The 19,950-nt window shown below is 42.2% G+C and overlaps 1 protein-coding gene across 4 annotated transcripts in view; it reads right to left on the bottom strand.

The window, feature by feature from the left end:
• Positions 1-12,162: 12,162 nt before the first annotated feature.
• The window catches only part of LOC118375547 (tau-tubulin kinase 1-like), a 40,651-nt gene continuing 32,863 nt past the window's right edge, over positions 12,163-19,950 (bottom strand). For all 4 annotated transcript variants that reach the window (XM_035762129.2, XM_052498701.1, XM_052498702.1 and 1 more), the window contains 2 exons: positions 17,371-19,601; positions 12,163-17,114 (listed from right to left, as the gene is read on the bottom strand). In XM_035762129.2, the coding sequence (XP_035618022.2) occupies positions 16,658-17,114; positions 17,371-19,601 (2,688 nt within the window). In that variant the 3' untranslated portion in view covers positions 12,163-16,657. The remainder of the gene's footprint in view (positions 17,115-17,370; positions 19,602-19,950) is intronic.

Here is a 19,950-nt window from a genome sequence, read left to right as displayed (position 1 = left end):
CCCTATTACTACCATTACTACTTCTACCATTACTACTGCCGTTAACACCACTAATACCACAACTAATACTATTTCACAACCATACATACTCCAAGACTAGCAAGCACACCACATTTACTTCAGTTAATGTCCTTTTCTAGTTGACAGATATTCTTTCAAAATAATAAGACAATTACTGATGCCATATGTCAATGATTTTAGAGGCCGGTACTAGGATGATTTAAAGGGTGTGAACATGCAGATATATATAGATGTACTGTATATCCTCAATTGAAATAATTAAGTATACAGTGAGTTTACAAAACATTAAGAACACCTTCCTAATATTTAGTTGCAATATTGACTTGCATTGAGTTCGTCGGGGCATGGACTCTACAAGGTGTTGAAAGCGTTCCATAGGGATACTGGTCCACGTTGACTCCAGTGCTTCCCACAGTTGTGTCAAGTTGGCTAGATGTCCTTTGGGTTGTGGACCATTCTTGATACACACAAGGTACTGTGAGCGTGAAAAACCCAGCAGTGTTGTCCTTCTTGACACAAACTGGTGCGATTGGCACTTACTACCATACCCAGTTCAAAGGCACTTAAATCTTTTGTCTTGCCCCTTCACCGTCTGAATGGCACACATACACAATCCATGTCTCTTGTCCCAAGGCTTAAAAATCCTTCTTTAACTTGTCTCCCCTGCTTCATTTACACTGATTGAAGTTTATTTAACAAGTGACATCGATAAGGGATCATCGTTTCACTCTGTGTATATTCAATTTATACAAATATATTAACACACAAATATGTATCTGTAGTACGCATCAGATAAAAGTATGTTTGATCTCAAGCACTGTGTGTATGTTAACTCTGCTCTTCTCAGGAAGCTATGGGCCAATTTATCAAGGCTGTTTTCGTTTCCATTTCCATTGAATATGTTTGACAATAAAAAAAATGGAATGCACGTCAAGACCTACAGACACTGAAGTAATCGTCTAACTGAACTGAGGTTTCCTTATTGACCATTGAGAATGGATGTGGTTCTGTGCTAAACAATGAGAACGTAGAGTACATGTTAATGTACGTTGAAATAATACAGTATAAGAGATGAAGAACTCTTGGTATGGTGTTCATTTGAATCCTTCAGTTGATGCATCATTAAATAGGTTGAACCTGGAAGAACTGTCCGAGATTCCTTGAGTTGTATCCTGACTCCTTTACAAGTCTCATTATTTGGTCAACAGTAGTTTACTGTTTGCTTTATTCAGTGAATTTCGCTTGACATGCTCATGGACTATGGGATTGGATCAATGCTGCTTATGTTCCACAGCCAAGGACACACACAAATTACATGTTTGTCTTCAAAAGAGAACTTGTCTTTAGAAGAGTAAAAGGGTCCTGTATTCTTGAGTTCTAAATGAAACAGCTCTCCTGTACTTCAAATAAAATGTTTGGATGGATGTGTGCATTACTTTAGAACTAGCTATTTTATTAATCATCTGAAGCACTGCCAAGGATTGGATTTATTGCTTGGACAGCAGTTCCAAAATAGATAAAAAAGCAGTTGATGGCCACTTGAACACCATGGTTACAGCCCTAAGCTCTTCATTAGTACCTCTTAGGGTAGGGGGCCCAAACTACATTCAGCAGCTGGCCGAATTGTTTTCACAACATAATTATAAATCATTTGTAGACTGCAAATGTACTGCAAGTAGCACAAACATAATTAGTATTTCACAAAAACATAATAATTTCAAACTTTTATTACATTTGGATAAGATCACACATGTTTCTCAGATTTTCTTAATTAAAATCACCTTGAGCAGATTTCCTGGCGTTTTACATTCTCCTTTGTCCAACAACAATAACAACAACAACAAATAATAATAATCATGTTTCCTTAGAACAGAGCTGAAGACACACATGGCAACAAAGCAGCACAACGGTTTTCAAGGCAGCTGTGTATTTCTGCAGATGTAGGCTAGTTGTGTAGGCAGTAATATTACATACACGTAGCCTCCTGGAGTAGGGGTGCTGAGGGTGCTGCAGCACCCCCTAAGAAAAAAACCTGCACCCTGCACCTGCACGTATAATATCTGAAAATGTCTTCAAACTAAGGGCAACTATAGCATCTGTGACAGAGAGGGAGAAGCGTCCTTCTATGTATATGGGTAAGATAGTCTAGCTAGCTACATTTTCAGATATTGTACGTTTCGAATTTAGTCCGAAAGTAATTTTCATTTCAAGTTAAAGCATAGTCAGCTAGCTAGCTAACGTTAAGCGTATGATCTGTGTAGTAATATTATTTGTATCTCAGAGCCATTTGCATTGCTAGTTATAGGCTAATGTAAGCTAGCTAGCTAACATTGAACCTGGCTGGTTAGCTACCTGCAGATTTGTGCTGGGTAGTAATGTTATGAGTTCGGATTATGGTTCATTGTTTAGCTAGCTAGCTACATGTCTAAACAATAGACTCCACTATGTTAGTAACCATTTCACTGCACCTTCTGTATCCTGTGCATGTGACAGATAAACTTAGATTTTATTTGATATAGTATGTGTTTACCAGAGACGGTAATGTGAAGAACATGACCTGCACCAAAGTCAAATTAGGACATAACGTTAGGCCAACGAGACAGTGTCCAAGTTCAAAAGTTCTCTGCTAGAATGCTCTGCTTTTATTTTGTCACACTCACAAACGTAAGCTATTTTCTGTAATTGGCTCGCCATTAACTTGTAAACAATGATCTTGTTGTGAGTTTATTTTTCTGTAATAATGAAGACAAATTAACTAAAGTGAAGACATTGCCAGCTATATGATATGGTCATTATTTGAACTGGCTAGCCAGCTAACTTAACATAGTACTAGTTAAAACTCAAACGTTCATTAAAATACACATGCAGGGTATTGAATTAAAGCTATACTCGTTGTGAATCCAGGCAACAAGTCAGATTTTTAAAATGCTTTTCGGCGAAAGCATGAGAAGCTATTATCTGATAGCATGTAACACCCCAAAAGACCCGCAGGGGACGTAAACAAAATAATTAGCATAGTCGTCGCTACACAAACCGCACAAATAAAATATAAAACATTCATTACCTTTGACCATCTTATTTGTTGGCACTCCTAGATGTCCCATAATCACTATTGGGTCTTTTTTCCCGATTAAATCAAATCAAATCAAATCAAATGTATTTCTATAGCCCTTCGTACATCAGCTGATATCTCAAAGTGCTGTACAGAAATCGGTCCATATATAGCCTAGATATCGATCTATGAAGACTGTGATAAACGGAAAAAAATAGCGTCTTATAACGTAACGTCATTTTTTTTAATTAAAAAAGTCGACGATAAACTTTCACAAAACACTTCGAAATACTTTTGTAATGCAACTTTAGGTATTAGTAAACGTTAATAAGCGATCAAATTGATCACGAGGCGAAGTATATTCTTTAGCTGTCCGTCTGGAAAAAATGTCAGGGTAATTCTCAACCAAAATATCCGGTCGGAGACCGGAGGAAATGCGTTGCCTTGCGTGTGTTTGACCAAGAAACAAAGCAAATGACAAGACTCTAGACAACGTGTGGAAGCTGTAGGTATTGCAACCTCAGCCCCATTAAATGTGGTTCACCTTTATCAATGGGTTCAAGTCGCGCATGGATATATATTTCCATTTTCAGTGATCAGATTTTCCTGAGCTTTTCGATGAAACGCACGTTCTGTTATAGTCACAGCCGTGATTTAACCAGTTTTATAAACGTCTGAGTGTTTTCTATCCACACATACTAATCATATGCATATACTATATTCCTGGCATGAGTAGCAGGGCGCTGAAATGTTGCGCGATTTTTAACAGAATGTTCGAAAAAGTAGGGGGTAGGATTAACAGGTTAACTGACTTGCCTAGTTAAAAAAAAGAGTCTTGAAATCTTTGGTTGTTTAGTATATGGCCTCACATGTGAATCCTTAAAGAGATGGGTAGGGCTAAGGCTTAAGAGGGTGTGAAGGATGGTATAGAACAAAGAAGAGCTCAGTAGGTTCACTAAATCATTCAAGGGCCATTTTCTCAAAAATGTGGTTACAAGTTTATCAACTTTGAAAGCAGAATTACTCTCCCATATATACAAAATTCTAGCTCTGAATTGAATCTCTACTTTTAGCCAATGTAAAAAAAAAAATCTAATTTTGCTAAATTAGACCGAATCGAGCCGGTCGGTCAAATATGTAATATTTAACTGGTAATTCCCGAGAAGCCGGTGTTTGTTGGATATATTGGTACAAGTGTTCATCGAGGGCCAGCAAATAGTGCCAATATATCCAACAAACCCCAGGCTTCAAGGACATTACCACCTAAATATAACATATGTGACCGACCGGCTCCTTCCACAAGATATAGTCCATACACAAGTCTAGGGTTGCTAGAGACGCGATCCTGTCGCTCGTTCTTTTTGTTCTGTATCTATGGACGTGACCCAGTCGTTCGTTCTTTTTGTTCTGTATCTATGGACGTGACCCAGTCGTTCGTTCTTTTTGTTCTGTATCTATGGACGTGACCCAGTCGTTCGTTCTTTTTGTTCTGTATCTATAGACGCGACCCAGTCAATAACTTTGAACTGAAGCTGGAAAGACTGCAAACTAGCTGCACTTAATTTCTTATGACCTTTTTTCAATTTACATTTCTTTGTATATATCCATAATAACTATGCACCGACACATTCATTACTATGGGACAGTTGGACATCGAGTTTGAATATTGAAACAATGTTGCAAATGTCAGAGAGACAGACAGCGAGGTTTATACAAATCTCCCATTGAAAACTAAACGTTAGTCTAAAAGAAATGTGAGATAATGTCTAGATGCTTTTTATAGTGGAGATCAAGTTTATAAATACCTGGCTGGGATGATGAGACAGTGGATTGCACAGTCAGATGGAACAGAGTAAAAATAGGAATTTAACGTCATAGATTTAGCTGGTGGTAACTTGTGGAATAGACTTTTAACCAATCATCATTCAGGATTAGACCCACCCGTTGTATAAATCTGTAATACATTTGTTCTGTACTGTAGACTTTGTACAAGTGTCTCTGGGTTTGCTATTTTAATCTTTAATCCTTTGGAAATGGGTAACTGAGGAGACTAATGTGCCAACTCACTTTGCCCCGAAAGAGAAGTGAGGCATGAAAGCAAGGAAGGGTATTGGGGCACACTGACCACGCTTTTAATTTAATCTTGTGCAATCAAATCAAAATCATGGAATATCGATGTACAATCAGGTCCAAAATGAACGGCACCCTTGACAAAGATGAGTAAAAAAGACTGCATAAATAAATCATACAAATACTGACCTACTGAGCAATTGTTCAGAAAAATTGATTTTGTTTAACAAAGTAATGCTATTTCTCTCTCAAAGAAATAGGGGTAAAATTATTGGCACCCCTAAAGATGATTATAAATATAAACAAACAAAATAAAATCTGCATTAACATTCTACTTGTTTAAATTATTCTTATCTTAAGGAATGCGTTTTGGTCTTTCATGGCTTCCTGTTTTACTGGGGTAGAAAAATGAAGTAACACGCATAGGAAAAAGCAAAGAACTCACAAATGGTTATTGACCTTCATAAAACAGGTAATGGGTACTGGAACAGTGGTAATCTTGCCTGATATTGAATGCATGTGTATCTTTTCCCCACGCACAGTGAGGAAGATGGTTCTGGAGGCAAAGAAATGTCCAAGGGCCACGGCTGGAGAATTACAGAACTTGGTCACATCTTCGGGTCATCAAGTTTCCAAATCTACAATTTGACGCCATCTCCTTTGCCAATAGGGTCTTTGGAGCGGTTGCCAGAAAGACACTTTCATTGAGAGCAACCAACAAATGTAAATGCCTGGAGTTTGCTAAACGGCATTGGCACTTGGATTGGAACAGGTGCTATGGTCAAATAGAGCTCTTTGGCCTAGAAAGAAGGATACATATGCAGAAAAGAACATCATACTTACTATGATGGGGAAGCTTTGCTGTTACAGGGCTATTTTGCTTCCACCAGCTTGGAAAAACAATATTTTTAATTTTACCTTTATTTAACCAGGCAAGTCAGTTAAGAACATATTCTTATTTTCAATGACAGCCTGGGTAAACTGCCTGTTCAGGGGCAGAATGACAGATTTGTACCTTGTCAGCTCAGGGGTTTGAACTCGCAACCTTCCGGTTACTAGTCCAACGCTCTAACCACTAGGCTATGAATTGTATATGTCAACATAATGCAAAAATTCAACATGTATGGTCTCATGTTGGTTCTGTAGCTCAGTTGGTAGAGCATGGCGCTTGTAACGCCAGGGTAGTGGGTTCGATTCCTGGGACCACCCATACGTAGAATGTATGCACACATGACTGTAAGTCGCTTTGGATAAAAGCGTCTGCTAAATGGCATATATTATATTATTATATTATTCAAACCAAGTCAATGGTCAATCCCAACATGAATGAAGCAGGTCTTTATTGTCGATCATCAGTGATCAAATGGCAACTTGTCAGCAAGCTAGTTCATATAATAAGCAGTTAATTGGATAATGATTTAATTCATGAAACACATTCATGCAAAGTTCATCCTGGATTGGGCAGATCGATAGTCCACAGAGAAGGGGAACAGAAAACATATTGAATGTACCCATAACAGAATACTATCTTTCTCCCTCTTCCTAACATCACATTATGTATTCATTGATAAAGTACATGTACAACAGTCAATGCTTTAGATTGGATACTTTATCTTGACATTCTTAAAAATGTAGGTACATGTAGTTTGTAATAGCCTTGATTGGTTAGCATTTTTTCGCATTTCAATTTACATTTAGTTATGAATGCTGTAGTTTGTCATCGCTGCAAGTTTTTTTTCCTGATTACATTCCATATTAAGTTCCATCTCTCTCACCAAACAATCTTTTGAATCATGTCAAATTACACACAGATATTTAACACATTTTTGTTAGTTTGAATGCAGCAGCATTATTAGAGCTTGTGGAGGTCTCATCCAACAATTTGATACTTCTGAAAAACAAAGTTAACAAAACAAATGCAATTACACATTTTTTCTCAACAGTTCTTTGATTTATCAAATAAAAATAAAGATTACCTTTTGTCTCAAGAAGTAACTATATTATGTACAATAAACTATTATGGAACACCAGAAGAAAGTATATTTCAAGGCATGCCAAATTTCTTAGAAATGCTGATGGGTAAAAAAGTAAAATAGATGGACCAATTAAAAGCAAACTTTTATTAGTGTGAGCCAATGAAATTGCTTCATATTAAACTGTGAATGATTGGCATCACATAGCAGCTCTACCTGAGTGCATGTCTCACTAAATTGTTCAAGACATTTTTGGGTGACATCAGAAAGTTTTTGGGGTATTGTATGAAGCAAAATAAATGGATTTGAAAACGTATTGTACTAGAGTAGATGTTTCGTTGTATTGTAAGTTCTATCATCCTTGTCATTTGATGAGAGAAATTGTGATTCCTGTAAGATAAAAGGGTAACACATTATACGTGAAGCACAGAATAACATACTGAGAAAAGACAAAGAAACATAGTGACATTTAAAGTACAAAATAAATCAAATTCTACAGTGATGTTTTTAATATGTAAGTAGGTACACGGTATGTTCAGAATCATAGGATTTTGTAACTGGTAAAATGTTTTAGCAAAATGTCGTAAATGGGAATGATTGATGATTTACACCTGAAGTAAACATTCTATGAAACTGTATAACAAGCACTACTTCCTCATGTGTATAAACAGGGAAGGACTTTTCAAGGTGTTCAGAACTGGGACCGGAGAAAAATGGGGTAGGGCCATGCTATTTCATTTTTAGTCAGGGGGGGTTGAGTATTTTTTTGTATCTAGTCCAGGTTTGATTAAATGTCATATTGCTCAATGTGTGCCCGATGCTGTCCCTCATCCCTGATTATCTGCAGGGTGCGCAATATTAAGTGCTCCTAGTGTGGTCTCAATCAAATGATCCATATTCTATAGGCTATAGGCCGAGGTTATATGAGGCTCGGAGAAGCACAGGGCAAAGTTATATTTCCAAGAAAATGTACTTCCCGTGTTTTTGCGCTGCTGGGATGGTGTATATAAAACTAGGCTACACAGCATTATACACTTCAATGGATAGGCTATCCCAATCATGAGCCCCGGCCTGCCCTGCTCTTGCTGATGTAAACCCTTTTGTGCTGCCTAACCAATGACTGTGCTGTATACGTTGCACTTCAGGAGATGAGTGAATGGCTTCTTTTGAAAATAATGTTGACATTTTTATTTTATTTTTTTACAATTCCTGTGCGTTCAGACTGGGCCTGTTCATGTCCTGTTCAGTTTGGGAGGGAAAGCGTGGCGATGAAAAGGAGGACCGGTGGTAAGCTTGCTACTGCTTTAATTGATTTGAATAAACACGATATGTTTCGCTGCCCATAATGAATATATTTCTCAGACTTATTGACCGCACAATAAGCCAGGTTCTAGTAATTTACACAACCAACATTGCTATGAAGCACCAGCCACAGATATTTGAGAAGGCTTAATTAATTTAAACGGTCTTCATTTTAATTTGACTTTAGGCTACTAACAACAAGAGCGTTTTGTGTTGAAGACTATGTCTTCACATTCAAGAAATACGAGCTAGGCCTTCCTGTTTGACAGGAGGTAGGTCTTCATATTTGAGATAGGGCTTGTGATTGATGTGATTCGTTTGATGAAACATGGCTCAAACCTGATGAATTTACTGCGTTACATGAGGCATCTCATTCTGGTTACACTAGTGACCATATCCCCACACATCCTGCAAAGGCGGAGATGTTGCTAACATTTATGACAGCAATTTTCAATTTACGACGTTTTCGTCTTTTGGCTTCTAGTCATGAAATGTATGCAGCCTACTCAGTCACTTTTATAGATGCTGTTTTCGGGCCTCCTGGGCCATATACAGAATTCTTCACTGAGTTCCCTGAATTCCTATCGGATCTCGTAGTCATGCCAGATAATATTTTTATTTGTCTCAGTGGGTTTTTTCCAACATGTCTCGGGACCTACGCATTGCCACAATCAACCCTGGTTCTAGTTTTGTCCCGTGGAATAGATATTGTGGATCTAAATGTTTTTCTTCATAATCCTGGAATATTGGACCACCATTTTATTACGTTTTCAATCGCAACAAATAATTAGCTCAGACCCCAACCAAGGATATCAAAAGCCGCGCTATAAATTCTATGACAACCTAAAGATTCCTTGATGCTCTTCCAGACTTCCCTTTCACACTGGAGTACAAAAACATGTTAACCACCTAACCAAGCTGCTAAACTTAACCTTGAGTAATACCATAGATGCAGTCGCACCGCTAAAAATAAAACATATTTGTTACAAGAAACTATCTTCCTGGCATACAGAAATTACCAGAGCCCTGAAGGAAGGGAAATGGTGCCCCACCAAATTGGAAGTCTTCAGATTAGCTTGGAAAGACAGTACCATGCAATATTGAAAAGCCCTCATTGCTGCTAGATCAGCCTACTTTCCCACCCTGATTGAGGAGAAGAAAAAATATCCTAAATGTATTTTTGATACTAAAAAGCAGCATTCCCCAAGTGAGGATGGCCTTCACTTCAGCAGTGATGAATTCATGAACTTCTTCAATGAAAAGATCATGATCATTAGAAAGCAAATTAAAGACTATGGGTATATATTTCTACAAAACTCAGTTGTCCTGAGTCTGCACAGAACTCCCAGGACCTCGGATCAATGGAGAAGTTTTTTAATCCTGTATCTGTAGACACAATAATAGTCATGGCCTCTAAATCTTCCAGCTCTAAACTACTGTAAGAGCTACTTCCTGTGCATGGACGTCCTATGTTGAACATAATAAACGGCTACCTATACTCTGGATGTGTACCAAACTCACTAAAAGTGGCAGTAATAAAGCCGCTCCATAAAAAGCCTTGAGAGAGATAAAAAAAAACTATCTGCCAATATCGAATCTCCCATTCCTCTGAAATTGTTATTTAAAAAGCTGTTGCTCAGCAACTCACTGCTTTCCTGATGACAAATAATGTAAACTAAATGCTCCAGTCTGGTCTTAGACCCAATCGTAGTAGAGAGACCGCATTGGTGAAGGTGGTAAATTACATTTTAATGGTGTCAGACCAAAGCTCTGCATCTGTCCTTGTGCTCCTAGACATTTGTGCCGCTTTTGACACCATCGATCACCACATGCTTTTGGAGAGATTGGAAACAGTAAGTGGTTTACACAGACGTTTATGTGTGGTTTAGATCTTATCTGTCGAAACTATATCATTCTGTCTCTGTGGATGGTTTGTCCTCTGAAAAATCTAAATTAAGTTTGGGTGTTCCTCAAGGTCTGTTTTAGGACCACTATTTTATTCACAATAGATTCTACCTCTTTTGGATGTAATTCGGAAACACAATGTCAACTTTCACTGCTATGCAGACAATACAGCTGTACATTTTGATGAAACATGGTGAAGCCCCAAAACTGCCTACCCTGGAAGCCTGTGTTTCAGACATAAGGAAGTGAATGGTGGCAAATGTTTTACTTATAAACAAAAGAGAGATGCTTGTTCTAGGTCCCAAGAAACAAAGAGATCTTCCGTTGAATCTGACAATTAATCTTGATGGTTGTACAGTTGTCTCAAATAAAAACCTAACCTACAAAGCATTACATGGACTTGCTCCTACCTATCTCTCCGATTTGGTCCTGCAGTACATACCTACACGTACGCTACGGTCACAAGACGCAGGCCTCCTCATTGTTCCTAGTGTTTTTAAGTAAGCAGCTAGCGAGGGCTTTCCCCTATAGAACTCCCATTTTTATGGAATGGTCTGCCGATCCATGTGAGATGCAGAATCGGTCTTGACCTTTAACCTCTTAGAGCTCCCCCTCTATACTGCCCCCGTTGGAGAAAGTGCGTACCCATAGTCCCAAACTCTCTCTTGTGAAGAGAAAAGTTGGGTCAACTTTGACGTCATGGCCCCCACCCTTCCCAGGCAGCTACCGATCCAGGAACAGTCTCCATCTGTTCAGCGCGATGTCAGCTTTCAAATGGCACGTTCATTGTGAGAATCCCACGAGCCCTGCACGTTTGGCGGGCGAAATTGCTCGTGTCCCTCTGAAAAACAGGCACTCTATTGCGCGCGGCCGATTTGGAGTACGTCTTTTTCCACGATCCAGCATTTGAAGCCTGATTGTCTGTTCGCGCTGATCTATGTTCTACATGCTAAAAACATCTTAAAGCTCGATTTTTCACATTGTTTGACCAGTTTAGTGGACATATAATATGTAAATTGGAAGTTTTGATGCGCAAGAGTGCTGGACCAGAAGTCATTTTGGATGCATTTCAGCCGAAGCTGTTAACATGTGCTAAGACAGAGACACACAACGTGAAACCAAACGATGTATTGGGTAAGTATGACTCATTCTACGTCTTCTGATGGAAGAACATCAAAGGTAAGGGAATATTTATGTGGTTATTTGGTGTTTCTGTGGACTCCAAACGTAGAGGAGACATACTGCTAATATCTGAGCGCTGACTCATAGTATAGCCCAGTGAACAATGTCTGTAACGTTAAAAATAAATGTAATACAGCGGTTGCATTAAGAAGAAGTGTATCTTTGTAAATATATGTAGAACATGTATATTTAGTCATGTTTATTGCTTGTTATCTGACGTTATCTGTCGGAGCTATCATCATTTCTCCTGATATTTGAGTAGCATTTTTTGAAATGTCGTCATTGTAAACAGAGATTTATGGATATAAATGGCATATTATTGAAAAAAAAAAAATGTACTGTGTAACATGTAATATTACTGTCATCTGATGAAGATTTTCAAAAGGTTAGTGAATTATTTATTTTTTAATCCTACTTTAAAACTTTATTTTTTTCTGGGACAAAATGGCCGCCGCTTGCCTTTTGTTTCGGTGGTGGTCTAATATAAATATGTGCTATGTTTTCGCTGTAAAACATTTTAGAAATCTGACTTGCTGGGTAGATAAACAAGGTGTTTATCTTTCATTTGAGCCATTGTACTTGTTAATGTGTGGAGGTTAAATATTTTTAGGAATATTTTTGCGTTCCATGCGCCACCTTCCAGCTGAACGTGGGGGGTGTTCCCAAATTGGAACCCTAGTCCCCTTCTGGTTAAGTCTTTACTGAAGACTCATCTCTTCAGTAGGCCCTATGATTAAGTGTATTCTGGCAGAGGGGTGCGACGGTGAACGGCAAGGCTCTGGAGTGACATACCACCCATATGCTGTCTCTGACTAGCTGGCTCCCCTCTCTCCACCGAGTTTCTCTGCCTCTGTCCTTATTATGGGGGCTGAGCTACTGGATTGTTAGTGCTCTCCCATCCCGTCCCTAGGAGGGGTGCATCATGTCGTGCCAGGCTTTATTCCCGCTATACTCGACTTGAGTGGGTTGAGTGATTGACGTGATCTTCCTGTCCGGTTTTGCACCCCCTCGGGATTGTGCGGTAGGGGAGATCCACCTTGTCTCAGGGTAGTATGTTGGTGGTCTGTTGATATCCCTGTGGTGGTGTGGGGGCTGTGCTTTGGCAAAATAGGTGGGGTTATATCCTGCCTAGTTGACCCTGTTCGGGGGTATCGTTGGACGGGGCCACTGTGTCCCCCGACCCCCCCTGTGTCAGTCTCCGGTATTTATGCCGCAATAGTCTATGTGCCGGGGGGATAGGGTCAGTCTGTCCTATTTGGTGTAATTATCATGTCTTATCTGATGTCCTGTGTCATCTTAAGTATGCGCCCTCTAATTCTCCAATCTCTCACTTGCACTCTCTCTCCCCTCCAGGAGGACCTGAGCCCTTGGACCATGACTCAGGACTACTTGGCCTGACAACTCTTGGCTGTTCTCCCTCCCAAGTCCACCTGGTCATGCTACTGTTCAATTATTGCTGATCTGCCTGCGGCTATGGAATCCTGACCCGTTCACTGGACATGCTCCCTCGCACTCTCTCTCCGTCCCCTTCTCTCTATACCACACCTGCTGTCTCAACCTCTGAATGCTCAGTTATGAAAAGCAAACTGACATTTACCCCTGAGGTGCTGACCTGTTGCAACCTCTATAAACACTGTGATTATTATTTGACTCTGCTGGTCATCTATGGACGTTTGAGAATCTTGAAGAACGATCTGGCCTTAATGGCCATGTACTCTTATAATCTCCACCCGACACGGCCAGTAGAGGACTGACCACCCCTCAGAGCCTGATTCCTCTCTAGGTTTCTTCATAGGTTCCAGTCTTTATAAGGAGTTTTTCCTAGCTACCGTGCTTTTACATCTGCATTGCTTACTGTTTGGGGTTTTCACCTGGGTGTCTGTATAAGGGTCTAGTCTGCTATTTAAGAAATACATTGTGAAGGATTTGTGACAAGCTACAGGCAGGCAGTAGTGCTCAGCATTTCAACAGCACATCAACAACAGCACTTTAACAAAATGCCTATACATTTTTCATTAAGGCTGTTTAAAATAATTACTTAGAATGAAATATCAATGAAACAAAAAAATCCTAATTGGGCTACACTGTCATTCTACAGTGCCTTTGAATTAATTGTCTTTTAGAAACATGAGTTTGGCCCGTCTTTGGTTTGAGGATCATGCGGTGAGCTATGCATGTCTATTTTGTAACAGGAATGTAACGGAATAAAATAGAATGAATTAGAAAATGATAGTTTCACAATTGAAAAAAGTTGCAAGTGCATATAGGCCTACCTGATGATCTGCAGCTGCTGTGTTAAAAAACAAATGCATTTTTCTCTAATTCATTGATGATCAGATACTCAGTCATAACTGGTTTGGTTGTTCTACATGTTTACAGTTGATAGACAACTTTAGCACTGTTCCAAACTGAAGACGATCCTCTTTTTTTAACAATAGCGTATAGAAATCAAAGCGTCTCCTGTGCTGCAGCATGCGCTCATTCGTTGTCATGCACTGTTGAGGTATTAGACGAAATTCTGCTTCTGAGTTGATAAAAGGCTATTTTTTTCTCAGAACTGCAAATAAGATGATAGATTCATGCAGTGCTTTTATTATAAAGCAGAGCTTTTCACCACTACTCTTGTCCACAGTGGTCTGCGAATCCACAACCTTCTGGCCCACCGCCCTTGCTACTTAGCCATGTAATGCTTACGAAACGGTTTCATGTAATGCTTACAGTTTCTAAAACTGCATATCTAAGGCTATCTGTCCTACGAGTGAGGGTAAACATTAGGCATGTTGTCTGCTATCCACTTTGTTTGAATTATTATTTTGGGTATAGGGGAAGGTCACTAGTGTTTTTTCAAGTGTGCAATATTTTTTACTGAAGGGAGGGCCATCCATTTTCTTTTCAGAGAGGTCTGATTTCCTCCAGGTATCCCTCATTATAAATAAAGTACACTCCCTAATACAACAATAACATAAATCATGTTCATTTGGACACATTCCACAGTATCTATCTTTAAATGTGTTTCTGATTTAATATGAGCCTCAAATGGAAACCTACTCCCTATGGGCTCTGGTCAAAAGTAGTGCACTAAATTGGGAATAAAGAGCCATTTGGGACTCTGTAGGTACATCTAATTAACTCCTCCAAAATAAAAGCCACTCATGATCATATCTGGTGAACCGTTTCAAGAACGTAGACAAGAACACATGCTGACCATTACAAAGCCACAAGTACATCGACTTTATGCATTCATTTCGATTCCTTCAAAATCCTTTTCTATCTCAATGAAAAAGACAGAGGAATAATGACACTTATTTCGGTAACACTTCACAATAAAGGTACCTTAATTTAAAGCGTCACCCTTATTTCAAACAGAGATATTGGCCTACTGCATGAAACATTTAGCAGCACTTGAAGCAGCTCCTGGCGAAGTGTGATATTGGCTAATGAACACCTTCATAGGGCTTTATGAGACTGTATACTACTCTATGGAGGTTATCATACAGTAGGTCGGGCACAGGTTTTCATTCCAAAATGCAGATTTACCAGTCCCTGATTATTATCTACATGACGGTAACTTTACTCAAAGCACCTTGTAAAGTGTTATAATGCTTTAAAAACCTTAATAGAATCTCATAGATGCAGTCATTGAGCATTGTGAAACTTGACAATCAAGTAATAAGGCATGAGAGAGATATTCATAATATATAACAGTCTCTGGTACCTTATTGCTTTATTGTAGTTTCATAATGCTCCATGACATCTATAAGGTGCTATGAACGCTTATAACGCAATATAACAGTTCAGAACTCTTCATAAGAAGGAACGTCAAGTGTTACCTAAACTACTATCCGTGGTCTGACCTAAATAACGTTCATCCTATAATTTAGCTATATATTATTTTCATATCCCACGTAATCATTTTCATTTAAAGCACTTCTTTAAGCAAACTAGTAAGTGAGAACAGAGGAGGCTGCTGCTCTGCTGTTGCAGTTTTTTTTCTTCCCTGGAAGCGTTAGTGATGGGAGGAGTAGACAAGAACTGATCTTAGAACAGGTCTTATTAAGGCATACGAGGGCTGCTGTACTGAGTCAGAATCACAGGGGGGCTGGGGAGGCTAGTGGAACCCCATAACAAATCAGGCACCGCACAATCGATATGGACATTGGGCACCATCATCGTGCAGAGCCCCAAGAGTCAATGTGTAATTCGAACCCTGCTAAGGAACAAGTTCCCAGACAGGTGCAGGGAGGCCTCAGCTGCAGAAGGAGGTAACGAACACCCACTTCCATAGTCTGTGGCATTGGGGGTCACACCCACTTCCCTAGTCTGTGGCATTGGGGGTCACACCCACTTCCCTAGTCTGTGGCATTGGGGGTCACACCCACTTCCCTAGTCTGTGGCATTGGGGGGTCACACCCACTTCCCTAGTCTGTGGCATTGGGGATCACACCTACTTCCCTAGTCTGTGGCGTTGGGGGTCACACCCACTTCCCTAGTCTGTGGCATTGGGGGGTCACATCCATTTCCCTAGTCTGTGTCATTGGGGGTCACACCTACTTCCCTAGTCTGTGGCGTTGGGGGTCACACCCACTTCCCTATTCTGTGGCGTCACACCCACTTCCCTAGTCTGTGGCATTGGGGGGTCACACCCACTTCCCTAGTCTGTGGCATTGGGGGTCACACCCACTTCCCTAGTCTGTGGCATTGGGGGTCACACCCACTTCCCTAGTCTGTGGCATTGGGGGTCACACCCACTTCCCTAGTCTGTGGCATTGGGGGTCACACCCACTTCCCTAGTCTGTGGCATTGGGGGTCACACCCACTTCCCTAGTCTGTGGCATTGGGGGGTCACACCCATGGTCACACCCACTTCCCTAGTCTGTGGCATTGGGGGTCACACCCACTTCCCTAGTCTGTGGCATTGGGGGTCTCACCGCTGCCTGGTGCTCTCTATTACTGGTTTTGTTCTTGGCCTTAACTGTGATTAGAAGCAGACCCTTCTTTGTTATCTTAAGCTGAGAGTTGAAACATAGTGTTTTTGCACAAACACGTTTGAGGTCATGGAGTTAGTCTGACATACAGTAGATAAAGGGGTGTGTGAAGTGCAGTGTGGGTGGTCTGGTGGATAGATAGCCCTGATACACTAAGCTAGGCTATATTATCTGGTGGTTGTCTTGCTCTCAGAAGCATCTGACTTCCCCTTGGTGGGTGTGGATGTAGATGACAACAGGTAAAGTTTGCCTCGCCTCCTGGGCGTCCCAGGGGCTGAGGAATCATCGGTTTGAGGCGGTCTGGGTTTTAGCGGAAGTGCAGTCTGCGCCCGCACGGATATGAGCTGCCTCCGGACTTCTGTAACTGCAGCCCCCCGGCGTGGGCGCTGAGGGGAGGGGCTGTCGGTCCGGGAAGTGGAGTAGCAACAGGGGGAGGTGCTGAGGCTACGGGGGGAGGGGCATGCAGAGAGAGGGGTTCGGGAGATGACCCCACGCAGGGGGGTCTGGGGGGTGGAGAATAAGAAGGAGGAGTTCGTCCCGGGTCCGGGTCGGGACTGCAGAGTCTGGGACCTCTGGTGCAGTGGAACATTTATTCTTGGGGTCCTAGTTTTGTGAGATTGATGCCTGAAACACAGAGATACAATACAGAGATAGTCATATATGTAGAATGATGCTTTGAATTCTGAATTATGTTCTAGAATTATGCTTAAAGATCATAATCTGGAGGTTTTCACATAATATTATTATCCATTCAGAATATTATTCAAAGGGCTGGGTGAACAACAGAGTGGATAAAAGGCAGCCTTGGCGTGAGCCCCTAGAGATCGGGAATTGATAAGAACATCTGTTTCCTGTCAAATACGCTTTTAATTGAACCTACCTAGCATATATAGTTGAAAGTTGGGGTTTGTGGAGATTAGCACTGGGGCCAGTTTGGGAGACAGCATGAAATGGTGTAACAGAGGATCCCTGTAGCTTAACAGCCGTGACAGGACGGGGTATTCTGCTCCTTTGACGCCCCTCACTCCTCTCCCCCCAAATTCCCCTCTCCTTCCTGGGCAGATACTTGTCCTCATCATGGGTATCTTCCTCTGACTGGATCTCTGCTGGAATTTTACAGCCATCATCCGCAGAGGACGCAGAGGAAACAGAAGCCAGTCTTAGCATGCGACCTTGCCTCCTTTCCATGACCAGCCGGGCTAGGTGAGGTCGCTTGGCCCTCTGACGAGACTTGAATGACTGGGACGCCGCCGACTGGTCCTGGTCCGAGCTGGTGTCCTCCTCAGACCGAGAGAGAACCGGGATTCTGCTCATTTTCTGAGGCCTGGTCTGTTTGCTGGCCTCTGCCAATTTTTCTGGATCACCAGGGTCCTTGGTTTCCTCCTGTGGAGAAGCCTCATTGTTTTGTTCGAGATGGATCTGGCTCTCCTTCTCTGCTAACATCACATGGGCAGGCTCCATCTCAGGCGAAACGACAATAGGGGTGTCCTCTGTTTCAGACTCTAACTTGGTTTCTATTGAAATGGCCAGGATATCCTGGGCTTCAGGTTCTTCTGGGGCACCAAGAATGGGAGAGGAGAGGTTTGACTGGATCGCTGGCTGGACTTCGTCCCCAAGTTCCGGCTCTTCTTCCATCTCTTTTTCTGGGGGGATTAACTCCTCAACCTCTCTCTTTGCAACATCCTTTTCCTCCTCCTTAGCCTTGTTGTCTCTCTCTGGGGAACCTGGGATTTCTCTCGCAGGATCTTCCTCCTTGGACCTACTCTCTCTCTTCTCCTCTTCCTCCTCCTCAAACCTGCTCACTTCGTCCCCTTCCTCGTCTTTCTCAAAGACGTTGCTTTCTGATCCACTCTCCCTCCTCTGTACGTCGTATGTCTTTTGGAACTCCCCTTCAGATCCACTCTCCCTCCCCTCTTCACTGTCTCTGTTTGGAACCTTGGCCTCAGATCCACTCTCCCTCCCCTCTTCACTGTCTCCGTTTGGAACCTTGGCCTCAGATCCACTCTCCCTCCCCTCTTCACTGTCTCCGTTTGGAACCTTGCCCTCAGATCCACTCTCCCTCCCCTCTTCACTGTCTCTGTTTGAATCCTTGCCCTCAGATCCACTCTCCCTCCCCTCTTCACTGTCTCTGTTTGGAACCTTGCCCTCAGATCCACTTTCCCTCTCCTTCTCAAAGTCTGAACGGTCCACATCGGATCTGCTCTCCCTGCTCCTCTCTTTCTCTCCATCCAAGACATCCTGCTCTTTCTCTTCCTCCGAGTGGTTCTCCTGTTCGTCTGTGGGCTCCTCAACCAGCCCAGGGAGCAGCAGCCTGAGCTGCAGAGTCCCTGAGGAGCTCATCACATTATGGTGGGTAGTCTCGGCAATGTGTACGAATGTCCGCTCTACTTTGGTGAAAGGAGGGGAGGTGCTGGTGGGAGTAACAACATTGGGCGCCACATTGACCAGGATGGTGGAGATGGCCGTCGAAGGCGGTTTGGGCTCGGTCTTCAACTGTGAGAACAAAGTATCTGGCTCAGACACGTCCAGCAGGCTTCCCAGAGGTCCCAGAGCTCTCTCGCACTGGGGTGTGATGGCTGCCAGCGTCCCCTGGTGACTCCCGGCATCGTCCGGGGGCAGATCACCCACCACGGCAAGGGACCTCCTCACGTCTCCAGGGGAGAAGAGCACCAGGGTCTTGGAGCCTTCCTCCAGCTCCAGGTCCGGATCACCACCAAACCCCACTCCTGAAGAGGCCCGGCGAGGGTATTCCCGAGGAGGCTCGTCTGCAAGGAGAGTAGAGGGAGCTCCATCATCACCCTCTTGGCTGTGCTCGCTGCTCTTGGGGCTCCCATCCCCACTGGACACTGCCCCAGCCTCAGCCCCAGCCCCGACCTCAGCAGCATCCACATTCCCATCCTGATCTTGCTCAACACATGTTCTGGAATCAACCTCAAAGGAGGTTTGGAGTGGTGGAAGGGTGGCGGTGCCGGTGAGAATGGCAGAGAGGAAGTCCACCCGTCGAAAGCGATGCTGGGCCAGCGTGGGTAGTTTAGGCCTCTCTCTCTCTACACCCTGGAAGTTGAGGTCCTCCCCACTGCCACCCTGGTATGGGCTGATCTGCTCCAGGGCCTGCAGCACATCACAAAGAGAGGCTGTAGTACACAAGTATCAAAGAAAAGGAAATACTTTCCCTGAACCCCATACTCTTAGAAAAAGAGGTGTTATTTTGTTATTCAGCTGTCCTCATGGGATAATCCCTTGGAGAACCCTTTTTGCTTCCAGGTAGAGCCCTTTTCACAGCGGGTTCTACATGGAACCAAAAAGGGTTCTACCTGGAACCAAAATGAGCTCTCCTATGGGGACAGCTGAAGAACCCTTTTGGAACCCTTTTTTCTAAGAGTGTAGGACATAATAATGAAATATCAGATGTATTATCTATGAGTTAATGAAATGAAAAGGACAAACATACGAAGAACAC

This window comes from Oncorhynchus keta, chromosome 36, assembly GCF_023373465.1.
Source record: "Oncorhynchus keta strain PuntledgeMale-10-30-2019 chromosome 36, Oket_V2, whole genome shotgun sequence".
In the NCBI taxonomy this organism is placed as follows: domain Eukaryota; kingdom Metazoa; phylum Chordata; class Actinopteri; order Salmoniformes; family Salmonidae; genus Oncorhynchus; species Oncorhynchus keta.
This window is presented reverse-complemented; position numbering and strand designations above follow the sequence as displayed.